The following is a 19773-nucleotide window of genomic DNA, read 5'->3' as shown; positions in this document are numbered from 1 at the left end:
GCTGATGTTTGTCATAGCACAGTTGTGGCTGTGAGGATTAGCGCCGCCAGGTTGACCAAAGGTAGTGCAGAGGTCTCGGCTGCTCCTCCTGTGGCTATGGAACCTGGGGAAGCATACACAACATCAGAGTGCATACGACAGGGCTCACTAACTATATTTGTTGGAAGGCCAGGATTTTTCCAGACACACACCTTTGAGCTGGAGACTCAAAAATCACACTTTTGTCTACCATTATTATTTAAAGTTTATTTTAGAATCCAGTTGCGTGCCAGATTGCATTGAATGGATGATGTGGTAGGCCAGATTCGGGCCACTGGCCACCATTTGATGATCACTGCTATATGACATTATATTTGAAATAACAGCTGATTTGTTAAAATGGTCCAAAGTTTAAACTTTTTTTAAAATTTAAAACCCAGTAATGTGAGTACCTCACTCTGTCTCTAGATGGCACCAGTGCATTGTGCTCTTCTATTTTAACCTATATGGATAAGAACCCCAGAGAGATACGGCTTATCTGAACAGCACTAATGTTTAATAGAAGAAATACCTCATAAATAATACAGATACCAATTTATCTACAGACAGCAGCCTCCGAAGGCCCACAATGCAACTCAGCTGCAGAACATGTCGTGCTACAGTAATGTGATGAATGCCAACGTCAGTCTTCCTTGGGGGATTAGTGGAATCTGCCCTTTTATAGAAGACATCAAATTAGTAAGGCGTACGTTCTTCCAAAGCCCAGTGTATTGTTATCAGGAGGGAGATTAAGACCCTGTTCAAACCTGGTATTTAAATCCATCCTGACTGATCTGATCTCTACTCTTGGGACTGGTCTATAGGCACCTGAAGCATCCTAAAGTGTGTCCTCAGAAGGAAGTAGTTTGAGGACAGATATGACAACCGTCCCCAACATGTAGGAACTGAAGTTCTCTTGAGATACACTGTATACTCTTACGGATGACTTATACTTCACATGCCAAGTCATCAATTCACCTTTTTTAGTGAGGCTTAATGAACATTGTGTGTTTATTTGTTTAGTGAAACATGAAAAACGTGGTACACAGTTGAAGTGATTTTTTTTTTACTGCAAAGCAAAAGAAAAAAAAAGCAAAAGTGTGTTTTTTGGTGAAAAGCTCTGCTTACTTTCTGTTCATCTGGCTGTGTTTACTAGGCAGAAAGATTCATTTTGTTTATCTTGTAAGGGCAGTGATTGAGTGATGAGTCTGGAAGGCTCCAGGTTCAAGTCCACCAGCTGCCAAGTTACCACTGAGATAATTGCTCTTAACAGGGCACCGTCCCCACACACTGCTCCCCAGGCACCAAAAGCTGCCCACTGTTCACTTTGGTGATGGGTTAAAAACACAGGTCACATTTGGTTGTGTGCAGTGGTGAGCTGTGTCACAATGAGAAGGAGTTCACTTTCCTTTAGTCTTTAATATGATCCATTTATTCTATCCGTATTGTCGATGATATGTTGTTGTTGTGATGACAGTGTCAGTTTGAAGACTTTCTGTTCAGTACAGAAATATCTGTTATACTTCTGATTGAAACAGTCTTCAGTTAATAAGAAAATAAAACTGGCTTTGAGCATTCTCCTGCTTTGTGTTCTCATTCCTGTCACACACACATGCACACACACACCATGCCACACAATTTCCCACAGAGATGTGACAAGTATGTCACATTGCATTTCAGCTCATTGCATATTTATTGAAACCCAACATTCAATAAATATGCACTGCATGCTACTGAGTATTGGCAAGTACACATATAAAAATCGAAATAAACTTTTTATAAATAAAGACTGATTTAATTAGCCTTATAAGTTTTTGACTTTTCTCTGTGGAGAGGCTGAAATTTTTTTATTATTATTATCTTTTCATCATTTTTGCAAGCCAGACTGATTTTTAAAAGCTTTTGAATTCAGAGAGGATTCATTCAAATCAAATGTCGTGGTATTTAAAGGATGTGACCTCTCTTGTCTGGGCAACACATTCAACTATGACGACTTCACTCAGTTTGGATAATACTGTAGTTATTCACTTAAGACTAAACACTACAGGTTTTGTCAGTCTCCTAAATGTGGAGAGATACTTTGTTCTGGTCTCACGTGTCATGGCTGTCACACCTGCTAACTTGGGGATGGTGATCTGGCGACTGCTGCTGCCTTCACCTCCCTCACTGAAGGGCTTAATCTGGATGATGTAGTCCTCGTTCACCGGCAGCGACAACTCCAAGGAGGTGGTGTTGGTCTCAACCACGCTGGGGCTGCTGTGTTTGTCCTGGCTGTACATCACCTAAAGGGTGACACAGAGGGAGGGCCGATGAAAGTTTGACGTGTCGTCAGGACACAGCTTCCATCCTACGAGTGGCTTCTGAGAGCGAAGAATAGAAATGTATCTGAGCAACAGAAACTGATGTCTGCAGATGTAGACAGTTTCTAATAGTATGAGCAGGAAGTTCTGACGTTAAGCAGCAACATTTTGGTAAAGATAACTTCCTTTTCCATGAAGAAAATTCAATTGATGATTTGAACATTTGAACAAACGACTGTTAGATTTCTCTCACTTTTAATCTACAATACATGCTTTTTCTATTCTATTCTATACCATTCTATTTACATTTTCATAGTCATTCTACCTCGGGGTCACACAGTGAAGGGGTGGTCAGGACCTTTGCTTTACAGTGAAACAATCACCAGTTCAAGTCCTGGCAGTAACTGATGGTATTGTGTTGTGTTTACATGTTCTCTCAGAATCATATACATTTACATCATATACAATACATTTACACATACAAAATAATTTGACTCTATAAAGTGGTGCAGTATATTGAAATAAAATTATGAATAATAATTTACACTAGCTAAGATATGAAATATAAATAGTATTTACTGAACATAGTGAATAAACCTTATTTAAAGTCTGAACTGACTGACATTATAGTGTTATAATGTGAGCGGTGCTGTGGGCTGGATGGTGGTCTGTTTTTATGTGGGGGCGCTGTTCATGATCCTGTCAACAGAGGGAAGAAGATGTTCTGGGAAATAGAAAGAGGTGATGACCAGGGTGGGAGGGGTCAGCCCTGCTTCGGGGTCCTGAAGTTGTACAGGCCATGGAGGGATGGGAGATCTATATGTGAGTGTGTGTGTGTGTGTGTGTGTTTTTTCAGTTTCCTCCCACAGTCTAAATTGCCCATCGATTGGAGAGTGAATGTTAATGGTTGGACAGAGATTTACATCTGGTCAACTGTCCAGTACTGTATGTCTCTCACCCTCAGTTCAGGAGTTCCTGCTCCTCTAAACACCCTGGTGAATTGTGAACTTTAATCAGTCCCACATGCTGTTCTGTCTTACTGTCACCGCTGCAGCACAGCCCTGGAGATCATGTAGAATTATCTGTTCTGGAGGCGTCCATCTTGATTTCCATGTGAATGTGCTAGACTTGGTTTTCAACAGTTGTGGATTAACTTTCTGTGGCAGGATGCTAATATCCTTAACTAAAGAGAGGGAACGTACTGTCTACGTGCTGAACATTAGAATCACCATTAGTAAAAACGTAGAAAGTCACAAGTAATAAAAACAAACAAACAACACAGTACTGATGAAGTCAATGGACCCAGTTACAGTCTGTGTTCCACTGAACCTCATCGCCTCACTCATTCATCACAGTCTGTCTGTTCAGCTCAGATCATTTCTCTCAGAGAGGAGAGCGTAACATTTTCACCTTATATCCTGTTACTTCTGACTCATTCTCCAGAGCGTGTACTTGGTCCCACCTCAGGATGACCTTAGAGTTGGAGGTGTTCCACATTATTTTGACCGGGGCTTGACTGGGTGCTGCGGGGAGACAACAGGGGATAGGGGAAGGGGCCAAAGAGGAGCAGAAGAGAGGGAAATAACAAGCTTCTCAGTTGTTTATATCTCGTGTCCCGCAAGTACGTGCCTGTGCATGTAAATTGATAACACACAGAGAGAGGGAGACAGAGAGCAGGGGAGCTAAAGTGTGTGGTGCATATGACCAGAGAGATAAAATAAACAAAGGAAGAGAAGATGCAGAGGAGGGGATAAAGTAGTGTCTTCGAGGAGTTTTAGAACTTCTCGGCTGTTTGACCCTAATGTCACACATTACACATATCACAGCAGAACTACTAGGGCAATAAAAGCACAGAAAACATTATCTTAGAAACAAGAGAGATAAGGTAAACAATGTGAGAGAAAAAAAATCCCAGTAAAACAACAGTGTTTTATAGAATTGTGCCACACAGTGTGTTACACAACCTTAATTCAATATTATACTACTTCTGTGCAAATTATGACTCACTGATGTCAACGTGGCTTGGTTTTACATAATTTGTATGCTTTAAAGTTGGATTTTCTTCATTTACTGTTCAGAATACAAAGGCTGTGGGTTTGAATGAGACACAGAAGTAATGGAGGTTTAAGGACACAGTATGTGTTAACAGAGCTTACGTGGTTTCTTTGTGGTGACATTGACTACGATGCTCTGTGGACCCACTCCTGCACTGTTGTAGGCCTGCAGGTACATGTAGTAGGTGCTGCTGCCCTCCAGGTCCCTGATGAGCACTGAGGTTTTATTCCCCACCGTCCTGATGACCTGGGCCGTCTCCTGCTTTTCCTTCTCGCCCCAGTATCGCAACTAAGGAATACAGAACATTGGACCTTCATGGACCACTGCAGTTACTTCATTGATACGATAATTTGTTTTAAACATGCCGTAGTCACTATCCATGATGTTTCTCCTGTTACATGTGGGACTGACCTCATAGCCCAGGATGCGTCTGCGGTTGTTGCTCCAGACCATTGGCTTCCAGGTGACCTCAACCTCCGAGGCTGATAAACTTCTGACCTTCAGCCTCCCTGGGGCTCTGCTGGGCTCTGAAGGACAGAAGTACACAGTACTTCAGTACTCACACCTTCACATGTATCAGGTTTGTGGCAGATAACGGAGCAGACTTACTTTTTAAACAAAACTCAAATCTGTAAAGTTGAATATACCTTTCTTTAAAAACAACAACACTGCACACCGGTAGTCTCAGCTCAAAGTCGCTGGAACAACATTATGAACTGAAAATGAAGTAAACTCTCTCTGTGCTCAGTCCATATGCTCTTTAAAACAAATATTGAATTTTAATATCTATTCTATATCTATATCTATAAATTTTAATATCTTTTTTATTTATTTATTTATTTTTACAATTGATTGTAAATCCTTTTTACCTCTGTGGCCAGAGGTCCCTAAAATTTTATTTTACACCTTAAAACAAAAAGTGCTGACGCCACGGTTTTCATGTTACTGCAACGTAGTGGTTCCCTCAGTGCTTACATTAATTATTCATAAATTATTCATCTACAGGGCAGTTAAAACTGTGCAATGAGCAACAGCATGAAGTATCACATTACTCCCCGCATCAAACATTATCAACCCTGAGTGTGAAAATACACGTGTGGTCTATACTCCCTCCATGTTACTGGGATAAGGTGTGTGTGTACTATACAGTGTATATAAATGGCATAATTCTATCATCAACATTTCAGTGCTCTAATATACAGTTACGCTGCAGGAAAAAGGTCTGAAAGAAGTGACTATGTTTGGCTTCATCTGGCCAAAAAAAAGTTTCACTTTTTAGCCCCCACCTTCCTCTGCTGAGTAGATGGTGGTCACTGGACTGAAAGGTCCTTCTCCCCTGTTGTTGTACACCCCCACTTTGACCTCGTATGGCGTGAAAGCTGGAATACTTTCATTCTTAAACACATATCTAGAAGCATCCGGTGACGTGACTGCTGCCTGCATCCATCCTTGTGCCCCGAGTGGGCGGAAAGCTACCACGTAGCCAAAGCCGGGCCCACTCTGGAGCTCTTCAGTGACAGGCTGAGGATAAAAAGAAGAAGTGGGACTCAAGGTGAAATACATTTTAGCTCCTGGGACTTGAAATGAATGCAGTTATGGAAAAAAACGTAGTTAGAACCAAAGGCTGGGGATGTTCTTACAAACCCTGCATATATCAGCTGCTCTTCTCAAGTGGTTTTAAATTGACAAACAGCAGCAGCATCAAAACAAACTGGGAAAATACTCTGAAGTTATCATTTCTACCCAATGTCGCAGGTTGATATTGAAATAGATTTGAAGGAGTTTTTAAACTGTTAACAGATTTTCTTAGCTCTCAAAACACTGAGCATCAAACCCTCAGTCAAACCTACGGCTTTAAGAGTTGGACGAAGAAGACGTTTGATTGTACAGGAAGCATACACTACAACTACATCATTCAACACCTTTGACCTTCAAAATCAGAAATACTTTGTTGATCCCCATCATCAGTATGATTGATCACAGACACACACACAGAGACACACCTACTGAAAATTCACATTTGAATCCACATTTACCTCCCAAGTGATGACCAGCTCTGAACGCCCACCACCGCCACCGCTCACCCTGGCAGGCGTCACCCTGGGTGCTAACAGATAAACCATTGAGGTAAAAGATGTTAGAGTTTGTAAAGTGATGATGATGTTAAACATTTTAAATGTGTTGGATGCCTACTAAGTTACTTAAATACACACACACACACACGTATATATGTACTGTATATACATCATTAAGAGTATGCATATTACTACATGCATGATTTTGTATTTACTGTTGAATAAACATCATTGCATACAGTATGTGTATAGCCACAACTCAATGTGTTTTAATGCAGCGATAGGCCAGCTCCACTATAGGGTTGGACTGGAAATAACTTCCATTCCAGTCCACGTTTCATACTGTGCCAGAACTAGTGCGTGAACACCACTTCAGCACTGTTATTCTCAGCAGAGTACTTGTGACACATACATGTTTCTTTAGTGCGGGCCTTTTTCGACGGGTTGCTTGGCTCTCCTGTGCCGACGCTGTTGCTTGCCAGGACTCTGAACTCGTACTCCACCCATGGACTCAAATCAGTGACAGTGGCTGACAGCTGCTTTCCCCTGAGCAGCTCGGGAACTGAAAGACATCACAGGAACAAGGTTTCAACACAGAGCCCTGGAGGATGTACCGTGGCAACAGAGCTAAACTGCTGATGTGTTTCTGCTGTCATTACATACATGTGGGGCTTGAAAAAGAAACCAGCACTGACACCATTGTTATTATTTAATCCACTCAGTGGAGTTTATATTTAGTTACCAGTGGTAACAGCCTGCCACCCCAGAGAGAACGGTGATCTGGCCTGGATGGTGTAGCTCAGGATGGGACTGTGGTTATCTATGCCCGGCCTCCAGGACAGCGAGGCGGTGGTTTCCGTCATGTCGGTCACCTGACAGTCCACAGGTGGACCAGGGGGACCTGTAAGGATAATTTGTCAAAGTTCTCTGTCAACGGACGAAACACGGTGAAGCGGAGATTAATGAACAAAGGCAGCAGCCAAGAAGAGTGGGTGGACAACAGCTGCTGCACAACAACAGCGCCGCACACGGTGTTTGCTGAGATGAGGAGCAACATCTGGAGAACAATTGGCCTAAATATATTATTATTATTATTATTATTTCATCTAATTCTAGCAATTTCTGAACTGCTCTCTAGTTGATGTGTTTGCATAACAACTGCTAACAAATGACAAGCATTCATATACAGTATATATTTTATATATTTAGAAAAAATATATATGTATTTAAATATATATATTATATGCAAATTCTTCTTCTTCTTCTTTCGGCTTTGTCCCTTTTTTTCAGGGGTTGCCACAGCGAATCACTGATTTCCATATCTCCCTGTTCTCTGCATCTTCTACTCTCTCTCTCTCTCTATACATATATATACTGTATATATTATATGCAAATATATTTCTATATTTGTTTTATATTATAAAAATACAAAAATGTGTGTTCATATATTTAAATACAAATATATGTGCATATATATATATGCAATTATATTTGAAAATTTATATATTTGTTTTTATGTTTTTACATACACATATGTGTACGTAATAAAATGCATACTTCAGACCACAACAAAAAACCTTCTTCCTGTAAATATACCATGAATTAATCACACCCTTTAAATACAGTAACTGTAAATAAAATGCAACAGTGAAAATGAGGTGTATGCTGTATTTAATAACCGTTTAATAAGCAGCCTTAATGGAAAATGTTTTCTCACTGAATATATATGGAACTGCATCAGTATTCATTGCAAAGTATGATTAAATAGAAAATGTTTCAGTTGAAACAGTCGTCACCCCATTTTAGAGGCTCTTTTCAATAAAGTATTTTTTTCTATACAGTAATTTCATAAGCATTCATCAGTAAGTAAAAAAATAAAAAATAAAATCTACTAACCTTGAAATGTCAACATGGTTCAAGAATGAGCAGAGACCTGCTGTTAAACGTAGACATTTTACACCATGTTCATTTTCGATTTTTAAAAAAGCTACATATTATAAATCTTAAATACAAACATACATAATATACATAAAATTGTGTATTCTTATTTGCCATTTAACATCACTTCTGCGATTAGCGGTTTAATGACATCACAGGTCAAACAGTGTAAACTGTAAAACCATCACCAAGACCCACCTCGGACCACTACGTCAGTGGCTATGGACACACTGTCCACTTTGGTCTGTACGGCACAGGTATATTTCCCAGCATGCCTCAGCTGGATGTTCCTGATCATGATGTCACCGGCCGAGTGCTGTCAGTGCAGAGGATAAGGAAGGAAGAGAAGAAAAAGAAGAGCTTGTCAATTACAAGAGCAGAGAAATGAAGTACCAAACTTACAAAAGTGTGTTTTGAAGAATTGTTTCTTTTGAAATCATTACATTACGGTGAACAGGTTAAACAAAATGACGGAGGGAGAGGAGGGCGAGTGGAGATTTTCTTGATCAGTGAAGAGGACGGCTCTTTGTGAGCAGTTAAAAAGCTTCTCTCAGCTCTATCTTTTATTCACACTCAGTCCATTCAGTCTACAGACGTCCATTCAGTGACATGTAATTAGCTGTGAACTCAAATGTTAAGTTGATGTCGTATCTACAATAAGAAAGGGACAGAAGACTCGCTTCAACGTCTAATCTGGACCATGTGACAGGTTCAGGAGACACATGACTTTTCCATCTTTATTTTCACTTTAATAAGCAGTTGTACTTTCACACTTATGTTTTCTGCTGTTTTATTTTCAATAAGCTGATGTGTGGTTTTTCTTGTAGAACGCACAAGCACGTTCCTTCAAGAAATGAGCAAAACAGTGGTGACAGTGGTGTGAATACTAGTGTGAAAAATGCACCGAATCAGTGTATAATTCCATTTGTACTGTGTGTTGGATCCTAATGACCTCTCAGTGCACTCATCCACTGTACAACAAGCTGTAGGTAAAAAAAAAAAATCAACCTCATTTGAATAGGTGCTTGTAATTATTTTTCATCAAGCAAAAAGAAAAAAAATGTCTTTATTCAAAACCTCAGATTAAAAAAAGAGTTACATTTACCACAGGTTCACATCATTCTTCCTTTTAATGAAACAATTTCATTCTCTCCTGGCTCACTAGCCACACTTGAACAGGTTGAAATGGTGAAGTGTCAGAGTGAAAACTAACAGACTGGTGTTTCAAGGTTGGGTTTAAATGTGGAGTAAAAACGTTTGAAACACTGCGGAATTCTCCCCGTCACTTTGTACCAGTGTTTCTTTCAGATAACCACTAATCAACGTCATTCCTCGTGCTGTTACGTGTTGAATGGAAGTCCTATTCTAAAAGACAGACCTTTTTCTTAAATGGTTTTGAAGAGCAGCTCAAAACAATAATCCAAAAACTTTTTGTGGTCCAGGACAAAGAGGAGAAATCAAACATCAAGCTGAATACTTACCCCACCAACTTTTTCAAAGAACGCGCCGTGGCTTCCCAAGTGGATGAGCTGCTCGTTAAAGAACCAGGTGAACTTGAGGTCCAGAGTGGGGTCATGTGACACCTGGCAGGGAAGCACGATGCTCTCACCCAGAGTAACGTCCAGGTGTCCTGCTGGACTGGTGATTGTGGTGGACTCTGGACACAGGGAGTATCAAAGAAAGGCGAGGTCAGACAGGGGGTTCTTGGGTTGTTTTTGTTTTTTCTTTTACTCTGAATGCTATAAAAAAGGGTCAGGATTCAAATGATATTTAAAAAAAAAAATCTGGGGAGGGGACTGGAATAATGATGATTGTTCATGATCAATTGTCATAAATTGACAGTCCCAGATAGGAGAGATTTGGTGATGCATATCCCTCCAAGGAAAACAATGGAGAACAAACAAGCAGGAGAAAAATAAAACAACTTCAGCTATTACAGCAGCTCCACATTCAAGGCCATAATCTGCCTGTTTATTCTGGTACGGTTCTATTTCATCTTCAGTGTGTGCTGTGCATCATCACAATAGCCGTTCTGCCTCAGCTGGGCGTCTCATCCTACAGCAGTGTCGTGCGGAGAATACAGCAGAGGATGAGCGGCCCATACACCAGTCCACTTTGAATTATGCATGCATGTCATAGGCTTCTAATGGACAGGCAAGCCAATACAGCATGTCAGCGAGAGTAAAGGTTTATATTCAGCTCTGTCAAAACAAGCCAGCTTGTTTATCTCTCGCTTTTTTATCTCTCTTTCCCGCTAAGCAGAACCAACTGGTCATGGCGGTACATTCCAGGTGAGAGTCTTAGGAAAGTTTGGAGTGAAAACTTTCTGCCTGGGATTGCAGAGCTGTCATGCCTGATGCCAGTTTGCCAATACGGTGTGGAAGTAAAATCACAAATTGGCTCCCTCATTTCTGCACAGCCTGCAGTGTGCACGGCAGTTCTCATTGTGTAAAACCTATGGAATCACAGCGCTCTTCAAACAACCATAACAACAGTTTTTTTTTTCACTCCACGAATCAAGGACAGAATATTGAATTCCACTGAATTTGCACATGAATGGCACGGAACGTGTTATGCCTGGCTTCCCATTGTACATCCCCGGTTCAATCAAAGGTGGACAATTTATCTGTCGAGAGGAAAGTGGTGGTTTTTGTCAACACCTAGTAAAAAAATCTAAGGAATGATTTGTACCGAGGAAAAGCAGCTGTGATGTAATGAAAAACCGTCTCCGGCAGCAGAAACATCCCTGGGCTTATTTCAGGAAAAGGAACGTTTTTAACAAATATTCCAGCCACATGGGGGCAGCTGACTGCTATGACAGAACAGTTGCTTTACACAGAGCTGTAACACAAGGTAAAGCTCACGGCCGCTGCACAGTTGACTCTCCATCGCCACCATGTTTTCACAACTGATTTAATATTCAGTAATTTAGCAAATCTGTCTCACACAGTTCACACTGGGGAAAATGTGGCTGTAGCCGTCACCTTAAAACTTAAAATGTAATTATTATTAATTGACATATATTGCATGTGTTATGAATGCAATGAGTTGAATAAGTACAGCACATCTTCAGATCTTTCCTTCTGACTAAGCTTCTGCATGTACAGCACAGTACAATTGTTATTACATCTGCACCACAGTCCGTGTATAAAGAGTGGGCGTGGCCAGATAAAACACAAGACCTCTGTTTCAGCCAATAAGAATCAAAAGAATGGGAATCTGGTTGTGAGTAGACTTTACATAGAAAACACAAACACAAGTAAAACAGAGACACACTCATGTTGCGGCTTCTACTCTGTGAATGGAGTAGAATTTATAAATATAAAACAAAATATCTATAGTTTGCAACCCATACTCAGAGATCAGATGTCTGTAGAGGGCAGGCGTGAGTCAGGCTGCAGATTTTTTAATTAATCTGATTTCATTTTAGGCACATTTAAAGCATACAGTGGTAGCTCTAAAACAATTTATTTCTTACATTTTTGAAGACACCGCAGAAAAAACTTAACAATTCACTAAAGAACCTTGATCTTAAAATACCACCTCAATATAAATATAAAAATACATTAATATTAAAATAATAGAGCCCTATACTCTATGCAGATCCTAAACCATTCCTATCATTAACATCAGTCAAAGTCATCGGAACTCATCAGTGATGGTTAATTCAAACCATTGGTGCCCCAGGACTTTTAGATGAAATCACATTTTGACACTCTATATATCCATATAATTTTGAAGCAGTCCTACAGTTTGAGTTATCTCCACGTGCATGTCATGGTTAAAGTCTCCACAAGGTCGTTCTATATATTTATTTATTCTCTAATAAAATAGTTTTGAGACATTTGCAAGTGATGTGAAAAGCAGAGAAACCAAGCGTACCTTTAACCAGGAGGTTCCCAGCACTACTTGCGACTCCAAACTGGTTTCTGGCCACACACGTGTAGAGTCCAGCATCTGTTTTGGTCACATTGGAAATTCGCAGACTCCCATTATCCAGCACAGTGACTCTGTGGGTGGTGAAAAGAAAAAAAAAAGAAAAGAGTCGTAGAAGGCCACCACTTAGAGACAAACTTCTAATTATAACCAAAAAGCATTAAACGCTGTAGCTCCACAAAATAAATCTTTCTTTTTTAAAGCAGCGCTGATGCTGCTGAAGCAATGACAGTCTGTGAACGCTCACCTGCACAAGTGCCTCGATAAAACAAACACGTGAAATTGCGCACATAAACCAAATCCTAAATTCCATCTGCAGTCTTTAATGTTCTTCCACGACAGTTTGCTGTCATAGGAACAACACTCATCTGCAGTGTGAGGCTGTACAGTAATAACAGCAACGTCAACACCGTCCCATTTCATCCAAAAGAACAGTTTAATGGACTGCTGCTGAAGTGAGATGAGCCTCAGTCACTGTGGGTTTATGGGGATGTGGGCTGCAGTACCAGGACACCTCCAAGGACCAGTTTGTTAATCCAAGGATTTCACCTGGTCCAACCATTTTCTGTGGTTAACAAACAGGAGGTGGGGTACAAAATGAAACAAAATATTTGCCTGTAGCTCAACACACGTGGTTGGAAATCAGGACATCAGTTTGAAGTCTGGTTTTTGAGGAGGACAACCAGAACATTTCAACTCAGATTCCAGATTCCTTTTTCCAACGAGGAAGAAGGTTTTAGTTTCACTGAAGCAGCACAAGCTGAAAACACCATCTCTGTTTGTGGAGGCTTTAACTTCAGCTGAGACTCCAGTCTTCGTCCATAGAGAGACCAATCAATAATGATATGTTTTGATAGAAACTCTCAACTTGTTTTATGACCCATTGGCAAGATACTTTGCTTGACTCATATTTATAAATTTGTCATTTGAAGAAGTCGCAAATAGAATCAGGTGTTTAACATTGTTTTACTTTGCAGTTTGTGTAATTAATTGCAGTGTGTTTCTGTAGTTTACACTCAAAGTTGAGTTGTTTTAAAAACTCATAAGTTACAATTGTGTTGTTTCATGGAGGTTAGGAAGAACAGCACATGCATAAAAATGAGTGTAATCTCCAAATGTGATCCTGTCAGGGTTGATTTTTTTTTTCTTCAAACCCGTATTCTGCTGTACGGTATCTTACCGCGATGCTTTTTGTTTAAAGTCATCTATAAAATCAGAAGCTTATTTGCATTTACTTGAGGCGAAAAAACACAAGGGCAGGAATATCAAGGATGATAAAGTATACCTCGGAAATATTTTTATTTTTTCACCACCGAAAAGGCGTTTTATGCTGGTGTCAACAAGGCCTTGAATGAGCATTGGTGAAAAAACACAAACAAAAGCTTTAATTTCTCCCCATTTGGAGCAGAGTCAAGGACAACGAATAAAAGAAGGGAACGAGTGTTACTGCACACCGGTACGGTAAAACATTCACAATTGTGAAATAATTATACAGTTGATGAAACTGTAATGAAAAAAATTATTAAAAAAAAAGAAAAACAGTCCCACAGGTGTCGCACAAAGAACACGATCAATAGTCGGGTTAAGTCTTTTCATCTCTTTCATTTATTTAAATGGAAATTTTCCACTTTGTTCAAATTTCAGAGCAGGATCCTGCAGTAAAAGATGTCATGTCTAGAATACCTTTTATTTAATACTAACTTTTTCTGTTGGACACAGTTTCTCTTTTGTTATAAATGACTACTCATTTTCATATCTTCACCTGCCCAGGGTCTGGACTCTGCCACCTACTGACGGTGAGTGGATGAAAACATGTTTCCCATCTCATATTTTCAGGGAGTATTCTTACTCGTATTTCAGCGTCAAGTGTCAAGTGAATAAACGTTGAATGTCCTCTTCTAATTATAAGCGATATATCTCTTCAAAGACAGTCACGGCTGATGTGTTGTTTCGCTGCTACATCCTCCTACAGTCGTCATGCTTAAGTCAATATCAGTTGGATTTCCTCAGGTCTTTCTTGTTTGCCAACACTGAGCTCCCCAGAGAAGACACAAAAGAAGAAAAATATTCTCAGTAGAGAATAATAAAATAATGCACTTTAAAAAGTAATGCCTGAAGCTCAGAGGACAGCTGAGCCTGTTGAACTAATGTTGACAGTGTTTCTACGTTGATTGATTTGTGATTATTTTTCACAACAAAACATACATCTTAGGTCCTTCCATAATGGATTATTAGCTTGAAAGGATTTCTGTTACCAGAGGAGATTTTGCAGGCATCTTTTTGCCCTTTCAAAAAACGATAAGGTTAGTAGGTAGCAGTGGTTATGTCATCTAATTAAAAGGTCACATGAGACTAAATGAAAACTAAATAGGTTATGTTTTGCAATATATGACAATAATGAAATCTATTGATGCACGAGTCGACTGATGAAAAAAAGATAAAATAAAGAAATATGGTTGGTGGTTTCATCGCCTAAACTGGAGGAACTAAGGAGGAGCAGAGCCAATCAGAGTATTAGATCGGACAGACAGATAGATAGATAGATAGATAGATAGATTACAGTTTTCAAAAGAAACTCGGACACTACTGCGTCAAAAGCTCTATCGCAGGCAGCCTTTCTGCGTGATCACATACGGCCTGCATTGCCCCAAAGACTGGGGGAATTAAAATACATTAGCCTCTTCGACTGAGCTCACTCCCTGCAGAGCCAGAGGTACTTTCTCCTCCTCTTGAACCAGTGGCTTCCCTTAGAATGGACTATAACAAAGAGTTATGGATATGAGATGTCACAGGAATAATGCTGGCCATTAAACTGTGAAGTAGCCTGGATCAAGCCTGGATCAGGCCTAGCCAAGCGCCAGAGGAACAGTTCAGGATGAAGATACCAGCAGCTTTATCTGTCTGCCCTGCATTCACTGGGTTTTTCTTTTCCGTTAATTCCTTCCCAGGAGCGATTAGGTTTTGGGGAAATTTGTGAGATACATAAAAAACCCAGGGCGCAGTGATAACGTAAACAGGCGTTTCACCACGGCGTTATTAAGTGAGCTATAGCCCCTGTAATCTAAAACCCTGCTGCGTCTCCCTATGGTGTGACAAAAAAGGAAGAGACTGTAAATGAAAAACATAATTTAACTTAAGAAGGATTGTATAATTAACTCAGTATATTACACAGCGACTTGTAGTCTTCTTTTCCACTGACTAATTAATTCACTCTGTCTTTTCTTTTTTTTTTCTCTTGCCGGTAACTTCCTGCTGTTTTAGTAGCAGGAGGGGGTAAAAAAGACGTATACTTTGTTAAAGCACCATGTTTAGACAAAACAAAACAACGGCTGTCATTCAGTCTCTATGTAATATTACTGAGAGCTGTTTCCTACGTCTGTCCTACAGTGGTCAGCTGTGAAATCAAATTACAGTTTAGGACTTTATCGTTAGCCACGTAGCTCCTTGTACAGTAAGTGCACTGAAACCCTGTTATCCTGGTATACAGCACGTAGCAGCCACGTCAGCTCATGACGGCAGGTGCAGTATCACAACTGCATGATTTCATTAACTAATCAGATCCTGCCTTGTTCTTGGTTGATTTCTTTTTCTTTTTTACCACCACTCCACTTCCCTTAAACATTATCTCTAAAAGATTAGAGGGAATTATGGGTATTTTTAGTCAAGCCAGTGGATTTGTCTTGAGCAGATGCTGGAATAGAGAGGTGGTCCATCCAGTCCAATACAAGGGGATGGTGATGGAAATGCTAAAAAGCTAGCAGTGGAATGAGTTTGTAAAGAATAAATCTTCAAAAGTTCCCCATCTTGTATGCAGCTCGCTCACTTTGGAGCAGGGCTGTTGCACTAAATCTCAAAAGTCATCTCACCTTTATGGGCAGGACTGATAGTGCACATTGCAGTATGGATGTATTTTCCTTTCAATACTTAAGAGGATGATAAATCTGCAAGCTGGGTCCAACATTTAACAGGTCTTTGCAAAACATAATCTTGGAGCTGATTCTGCAAATAAAACATCTCTCTCTCTGTCTCCGTCTTCCTCTCTCTCTCTCTCTCTCTCTCTGTCGTAACCAGGATGCCTCAGTCTGGCTATTATGGTCTGCATTAAAAAGTCCCAACTCATTTCAAGTTCACCGCAGCACACTGTGTGACACAGCCACTGTGGGAGGACGACACATGTCACTGCATGTGCCAGCAGGGGCGCCTGTCCTCCTGCTGCTGTATTCCAGCAGGAAATAGACACAGTTTGAAAAAAAAAGAGGGAGAAATACGTCAATGACTAATTCCTGCAGGTCACATCATTTTGTTAGTCGTTATGGAGAACATGTGACTCATAAAAATGTTTAGACTCTGTAGAAGAAGCCGCTCCGACTGTGGTCTTAAAACTCCCAGTCCTGTTATTTTGAAGGTATTTTTTGATGTCACTATAACAAAAAAGCTAAAGTAGACATCAGTACATCAGTACACACCAGGGGTCACCAATCATAGAATTTTTCAGGGCACCTTGGGGCCAGACATTCAAATAAAATGAAATAAACATCATATTATCTATCTATATTATTTGATATTAAATGTTTATATTTATATTTTATTACAAAACTGAGGGCATTTTTAGCCTTAGGGGACCAGACCATATTTGTTATCAATTTGGATTCTTCTTTCGGTGAGCCTGATTTGGCCCACGAGCCACCAGCTGATCATCACTGCTACTGTATATAGTGTCGTGCACTACAGTTAGATTTTCTTGTTTTTCTAACTGTACTTAGCAAATTAGATACAATTGGGTTATAAACTGTGTTATTTACCAGTGGGAAAATCACCCAGTAGGTGGCAGTAATACATATCTTTTGCTGTTTGTAAATCCAAAAGTAGAAAATGTGTAAGCAAAATTAGCCTAGCCTAGCCTGGCCATTGTTTTTGTAGAAAAACCTTATAATTACGAGGCGTGAATGAAGGCGTTAAGTTAATGTTTTGCTGCGAGAACAGTGGTTGGCTGTCATGTCTGACCGGTCATCAAGTGTTGAAGAAGATACTGTAGTTTCCAACCTTATATCATGATAAGTTTTTATTTTTTGTGCTTTATTGTTTCTCTCACACGAGGTGTCCTGTGGTCGCTTTCTGATTCATGTTTTTTTTTTTGTATACACAAGATAATGTGTCCTTAACCAAACACCAAATGTCAAAAAACAGTCTGAGGCTAAAACAGTAACAGTGCCAGCCTTCCTCTTATATCAGCAGAAGAACTGCTTTTATTTACTCATTTCCACCGACTTTCTTTTTCTTTTCCTCTCCAGCAAACAGAGGCATTGCATTGATCTGTACTTAACCTGATTTCTAATAAAACAAGGTGTCGGCCTGGATCCCCTGGTGCCACCACTAGCATCTGAGATGAATATGTTCTGGTCAGCAACCAGTGGCTGATCAGTCCTTTTGGGGATTTCATCTGCTTCTTTATCGTCTCAGCACTAGTCTGGATTCATCCTCCTGCCTGCTCTCTAATGACCCTGCAGGCCTTACATGCTGGTAATGAGCTGATGGATCAGTGCATCGATCCAAGTGCTGCAGACTAGGAACAACCAATTACCTTAAGTAAACAGAGACATGCTCTGAGGAGAATCAGGAGAGGGCAGTACTATGGAGTTCAGTGAAGACTTGTAGACACACAAGTGATGGAATTACAACATGTTACACAGTTTAGGTTGTTGTTACCTTACACCTGTGGTTTTCAAACTTTTCCACCACAGCGCCCCCCTTTTGTGGATAGGACTACTACTACAGCACGCCACTGCCTACAACCAAATGCGACCTCTGTTTGTAACCCATCACCAAAGTCAGCAGGGGGCAGCTTTAAGTGTAAAGCTGCCCCCTGCCCCCACCCGGCCCCCAGTGGGTGGGGAGGGTGGCATGCTCAGAGCACCTCCGTGGTACCTTGGCAGCTGGTGGACTCGAACATGACGCCTTCCTTAACCACTGAGCCTCCACTGCACCACTGCCCAGAAGAGCTGGGCTCTCACACTGACAAACACCACGTAGTGCTGTCTATACATGCTCCACATAGAGGAACCTGGTACCTGTGACTCTCTCTCAGGGCTTCTTTCCCTTTTCTCCAAGATATCACTCCACGTGGAGACATTCTTGGCCTGCATTCAATGAGGATGTCGCCACCGAGTCGAGCCATGGTTTGGGCCTTCAGCAGATTCTGGGTGAAGTCCGGAGCAATTGCTAAAAAAGGGGAAAGACAAAAAATGTACAGTAAGTATTGTAAACGATACGGCATTATTCAAAGATGGAGCGTTCGTAACATTTCTCCTACTTCGAACAGTCTTACAGGAAATATATTCCACATACCACACATATACATTATTTAGATCTTTCCCCCCCTGTAACTATCTTAGAAGGACATCACATAGCAATAGCAATCAAGTCCTGGCTCTCAAAAGAAATAAGGAAAAAATGTAAAATGAGCGGGAGGTTCTCTTTCTGCTCCTTTAGGCCTTAATTACTAAGGCGCTGGCGTCTGGAGCTGTTTTGTATGCGCACCAACTCAGCAGAAAGCCCTTCAAAGTGAACGCACAGCCTGGCGTCTGTGACATGTCTGAGCACCTGCCAAAGCATGCTGCTGTGTGTGTGTGTGCATGCAAATACAGCAACATGCAGCGAGCGAGACATGTGTTTGTACGAGCCTGACTCTTTATATTTATATGTGAGAACATAAAAAAAGGGAACAAGCACAATTCTAACTGTTGAAAACACAGAGGCAGGACGTGGAGAGCTTCAGGCGTCATTGCATTTAAAGGACGAGAGGTGTAAAGTAATCTACTGGCAATACTTCTCCTGGTCCGACTATACGCTGCAATAACAGGCAATTTGAATATAATAAGTTGTGCGGTTGGACGGGGACTGGCTGGCTAGTATTCAAACCACTATTGAAGGGGAGTGGTGATAGATATGTAGCACAAAAAAAGGAAGCAAATCTCATGTTAACATGGCTGTTTATTTCTGAAACAGATGGTGAAAGTAATGATGTTTGAGCGTCAGCTAACACCAAGTTAACAGCTGTGGAAGCTACTGCCGCCGTAGCAACAGTACAGACAGAGCGCAGCCCCATTAAAGTGGCTATATACTTGATTGTTGTTTGGCTTTAGCATTATTCAACACAATCATTATGAAGTACGCGTTAATTGCGCAATTTACCGGCTAGTAAATTTTCCGTTTGCCACTAGGGGGGAATTTCACAAGAAAATAAAAGTGCAGCACACAGTATGATGGGAATATTTATGTATATTTCCATCCCACCTAGAAATGAGAGTATGAAAAAAGGGTTTTTATATTTTCCCTCATGGAGTTTAACACAAGCAGTGGAAGATGAGGAGGAGAGGAAAAAGTTTTTTACTCAACTTGACTCTAAAACTTATCTTAGCTAACGGCTTATCGTTCCTTCCTTTACTTTTTTG

At 40.5% G+C, this 19773-nt stretch overlaps 1 protein-coding gene across 1 annotated transcript in view; it reads right to left on the bottom strand.

Moving 5' to 3' along the window:
* Nucleotides 1-19773, bottom strand: part of cntn3a.1 (contactin 3a, tandem duplicate 1) — a 76948-nt gene that overhangs the window by 2821 nt on the left and 54354 nt on the right. The window contains exons 11-23 of the mRNA XM_008318694.3: nucleotides 18391-18541; nucleotides 12269-12396; nucleotides 9868-10043; nucleotides 8585-8702; nucleotides 7191-7349; nucleotides 6861-7010; nucleotides 6410-6480; nucleotides 5660-5894; nucleotides 4785-4900; nucleotides 4475-4661; nucleotides 3729-3841; nucleotides 2132-2300; nucleotides 5-103 (exon numbers count right to left, since the gene is read on the bottom strand). Coding sequence (XP_008316916.1) covers nucleotides 12-103; nucleotides 2132-2300; nucleotides 3729-3841; nucleotides 4475-4661; nucleotides 4785-4900; nucleotides 5660-5894; nucleotides 6410-6480; nucleotides 6861-7010; nucleotides 7191-7349; nucleotides 8585-8702; nucleotides 9868-10043; nucleotides 12269-12396; nucleotides 18391-18541 — 1865 coding nt within the window. The 3' untranslated portion in view covers nucleotides 5-11. The remainder of the gene's footprint in view (nucleotides 1-4; nucleotides 104-2131; nucleotides 2301-3728; nucleotides 3842-4474; nucleotides 4662-4784; nucleotides 4901-5659; nucleotides 5895-6409; nucleotides 6481-6860; nucleotides 7011-7190; nucleotides 7350-8584; nucleotides 8703-9867; nucleotides 10044-12268; nucleotides 12397-18390; nucleotides 18542-19773) is intronic.

This window comes from Cynoglossus semilaevis, chromosome 10 (assembly GCF_000523025.1).
Source record: "Cynoglossus semilaevis isolate Cse_v1.0 chromosome 10, Cse_v1.0, whole genome shotgun sequence".
Taxonomy (NCBI): Eukaryota; Metazoa; Chordata; class Actinopteri; order Pleuronectiformes; family Cynoglossidae; genus Cynoglossus; species Cynoglossus semilaevis.
The sequence above is the reverse complement of the archived record's forward strand: the minus strand, read 5'-3'. Positions and strand labels throughout refer to the sequence as shown.